Source organism: Otolemur garnettii, unplaced genomic scaffold, assembly GCF_000181295.1.
Source record: "Otolemur garnettii isolate 467f Iridium unplaced genomic scaffold, OtoGar3 scaffold00101, whole genome shotgun sequence".
Taxonomy (NCBI): domain Eukaryota; kingdom Metazoa; phylum Chordata; class Mammalia; order Primates; family Galagidae; genus Otolemur; species Otolemur garnettii.
In genome coordinates this window covers 2,905,587-2,909,546 of record NW_003852496.1, presented here as the reverse complement: position 1 = coordinate 2,909,546, position 3,960 = coordinate 2,905,587, and the positions used below count along the sequence as shown (strand labels likewise).

Here is a 3,960-nt window from a genome sequence, read left to right as displayed (position 1 = left end):
TGGTCTCAGACTCCCGAGCTCAAGCAATCCTCCAGCCTCAGCCTCCCAGTGCTAGGATTACAGGCGTGAGCCACCACGTCTGACCCCTAATCTGTAGTCTTCACGTGAGCACAAATACTTCCTTCCCTTGATTCCTCTTATTCAACCAAGCAAGCCTAGAACTTCTGCAAACACCAGGAAAAACACAAGAAAAATGGTCACAGAGAATGCAGGAGGTTTATAAACAGGCTTGCTTACTAACTACTGGTTTCTACTTCAGGTGGAGTGAATCGGGATGGGTGTGACTCAAGTATAATCACATTACGAACTGGGTCCCAGTTCTCCCTATTTCTTTTTGCCACAGTTGAGGGTAGGGGTCAGACATTCACCTGTAGGTTCATTTAGAAAGTATTTATTGAGTGTATTTCAGTTCTTGTGTGTAGTTCTGGGAATATGCAGCAAACAAGACAAACACAATCTTTGCAGCCCCAGAATTTACACAGAAGTAATCAGGCATTGAGGCCTGATTGTTGTGAGAAGTTTGGTGGGCTGTGAGGGGAGACCAGAAGAGCACCAGCTTGGTTTGGATCAGGAGTGGCCTCCTAGCAGAATGGTCTGGGTGGATGAGTAAGTAACAGTAGGACAGGTGGAGGTAAGGGCTGAGGGGTGCTCAAGGCTAAGGAAACAGCATGTGCAAAGACCTGGGAAGTAGTGAGTAGGGCCTTGGCTAACTTCAGGGAGCTTTTGCTTGAGGTTGCGGGCAGTAGGAAGCCATGGAAATACTTCAGTAAAAGCACGGAAGTGACCCAGTCAGTTCTGAGTTTTATAAAAATCCCTCCAGCTTCTATGTGGAGTTGGGCTTGCAGGAGCAGGAACAGAGGGAGGGTGCTTTTTAGGAGACAGCAATACTCTGTGGTGAGTATGGTGGCAGGGAACTGCCCCTGGAGAGGAGTGGACAGGCCCAGCTGCCCTGCACACTAATGAGACCTTCTGCCCCACAGCCTGACAAAAGACATGACCGGGAAAGAAGACAACTACCGGGGCCCAGCCGTGCGAGCCCTCTGCCAGATTACTGATGTGAGCTGTACCCCTTCCCTGCTGCCTGCCCTCTTCATTGAGGCTCTTGGGCCATCCTTTGCATGCTTTGGTTGGCTCCCATTTCACTGAACCAGGTGGTATGGGGTGGGGGTGGGGTGCAGGGACCCCATGCTCCTCCCCTGTACCTTGTTCCTGAGGCTTGCTGAGAACTGATTGGCTCTCCCTCTGCCCTGTTCCTCGTGCCCGTAGAGCACCATGCTGCAAGCCATTGAGCGCTACATGAAACAGGCCATTGTGGACAAGGTGCCCAGCGTCTCCAGCTCTGCCCTGGTGTCTTCCCTGGTGTGTAGCCATGGCGGGGCCCTCTGGGTGGCATTGAAGAAAATAACAAAGCCACTTTCCAGTAGGAAAAAAATGTATCTGTAACCCGAAATCTAAGAGTTCTGCCCTCTGTCACAGTGAGGAGAGCCAGAGAACTCTGGGTTTCTTGTGGGGAGTGGGGAGGTGGGGTGGGGCGCGGCGGTACCGGGCGGGGTGTAGATGGCCTCGACCCATCCCTCAGGGTGAGAGATTATTGAACTTTAGATCTAGCAAGGTATCTTCAGCCAGGACAGGGCAAGTGAGAGTGGTAGCCATCTGAGTTTGCCTGCATTCTCGGAGGACCAGGACAGTGGTGAGGCCTTGGCTGTGTCTGAGGGAAGACCAAGCATCAGGCTCAGGAGGTGTGGTGTGGAGAACATCCTGCCTGCTCACCCCTTGACGTGCCCTGTTCCCACAGCACCTGCTGAAGTGCAGCTTTGATGTGGTCAAGCGCTGGGTGAATGAGGCCCAGGAAGCAGCATCCAGTGACAACATCATGGTCCAGGTGAGATCTGAGCAGAGGGGTGATATTTAAAATACATAGCTGCATGGCTGGCCACTGTGACTCACACCACAAATGCTGGGACCTTACATCTCCAGGAGGGGAGTCCCAGGATGTCTGACCCTCCTCACCTAGCTTTGCCACTACTGGCCATGAGTCCTCAGGCAAGTTAGCAGAGATGAGACTGTCTACAACTGAGGTTGTTGTAAGGTGACAGAGTAAGGTTTTCTGCCTAAAGTGTCCCATGAAGTACCTTAAATGACCATGCTTAGGGCCCTGCTCCCATCTTTTCTCTCATCAAGAGACACCAGTGTCTTCATCAGTGTCTGTTGGCCCTTGCCAGATTGGGGGCAGGAAGAAGAATCACAGACACATTTATGGTTTGGTAGGGGTTGTGCTGGGGGCTGTATGTAGGGAGTACCTGGGGCGATCGCTGCCTCCGCTCTGTGTAATAACTGCCATATGCCCGTCTTAGAATAGAAAAGCCTGAAGCCCAGAGAGACTTGGTGACCGACCCAGGGCCACACGGTTAGTAGACATGAGCTCCACATGCCTGTACTCTGTTGCCGTCTCTTGCCCTCTAGTACCATGCACTAGGGCTCCTGTACCATGTGCGTAAGAATGACCGCCTGGCGGTCAGTAAGATGATCAGCAAGTTCACCCGGCACAGCCTGAAGTCTCCCTTTGCCTACTGCATGATGATCCGGGTGGCCAGCAAGCAGCTGGAAGAGGAGGACGGCAGGTAACGGCTCATCTCTCACCAGCTGTGTGGGGTCCCATTCATTTTATCGGTCTGGGCCGCCCCACACTTGTTGTTGCCTCGTGTTCTTTTGTAGCCATGACAGCCCGCTGTTTGACTTCATCGAGAGCTGCTTACGTAACAAGCATGAGATGGTGGTCTATGAAGCTGCCTCGGCCATTGTCAATCTGCCAGGATGCAGTGCAAAGGAGCTGGCCCCAGCTGTGTCAGGTCACTGGGTGTTCCTTCACTCAGATCCACACCTTCATGCCTGCAGGGAACTAGGTCTTGGGACAAGGGCTGGAGCAAAAGAAGAAAATACCCTCAAATAGGTCACTGTTTAGCGTTTAAAAAAAGGAGTCAGTATCTAGTAAGCACCTGCTCTCTGCTAGGGCCCCTCACATGCATCACGTTTGAGGGTGGGCTGCTTTTAGTTCCATCTTACCACTAAAGAGGCTGAGGTGAGGTTCAGGTCCACTCTGGAGCCTGTGAGGCTGGCTAGCCACAGGAGGAGGGCTTGGTAGGTGAACCCAGCATCTAGGAAACTAGTGCTGGCAGACTAGGGCTGAGCCATCCAGCTGAAGGAGGGAACAGTGCAGGGGGTCATTCTGAGCCTGGACACGAGTCTGGCAGCCCAGGTTTGAGCTCTGGCTCTGCTCCGTACCAGGTAAGCAAGCCTGGGCAGGTCGTACAACCTCCCCACACTTCTTTTCCTTATCTCAGATGTGAATGATAGTTGCGCCTGTTACACGGGGTTATGTGGGCAGTAAACATTTGTGGTCTATACAGATCATATAGTGACTGGCGCTGTGGTAAACACAGTGTGGTTGTTAACTTGCTGTTGTGAAGGGGAACCCAGCAGCCTTGAGTTGCTTCAGCACCGATCATGGAATGTCTCATGCCGTCTCTGTGCGGTCCTTCACTGAGTATAGGGATCTTGCCATCAAAGGATAGAAAGCGTGTGATGAGGTGCTAAGTGGTTATGTGGAGAGGTTAAAAAAGGGAGGCTCTGAGGGTGGTAAACCTGGATTCACGGGGGAAGGAGAGCATGCTGGGTAGGACAGGCCCTGTGGAAGCAGGGGTTAGATTTGCAGGTTTGTAGGATTGGGCTTTCTGTTTTTCTACTATTTCCTGTAATACTGGTATAAACCTGGTCAGGCTGAGAGACAGGGTTCACGTAACTACTAATGAATTCATTCTCTAATTTGAGTATTCATTTATTCTTATTTTACCCCTGTATTTCCAGAATTATGAAAGACATTTAAGTAGAGCCTTCAAAACAAGGGTTACCTTATTTTAAGAAAAAAATACTTGTATCCTACCTGGAGTTAAAAAAAAAAAA

The 3,960-nt window shown here is 51.2% G+C and overlaps 1 protein-coding gene across 1 annotated transcript in view; it reads left to right on the top strand.

Annotated features, from left to right (window-relative positions):
* Positions 1-3,960, top strand: part of COPG1 (coatomer protein complex subunit gamma 1) — a 29,437-nt gene that overhangs the window by 3,883 nt on the left and 21,594 nt on the right. The window contains exons 6-10 of the mRNA XM_003796204.2: positions 981-1,056; positions 1,267-1,359; positions 1,796-1,882; positions 2,464-2,621; positions 2,716-2,849. Of these exons, the coding sequence (XP_003796252.1) occupies positions 981-1,056; positions 1,267-1,359; positions 1,796-1,882; positions 2,464-2,621; positions 2,716-2,849 (548 nt within the window). The remainder of the gene's footprint in view (positions 1-980; positions 1,057-1,266; positions 1,360-1,795; positions 1,883-2,463; positions 2,622-2,715; positions 2,850-3,960) is intronic.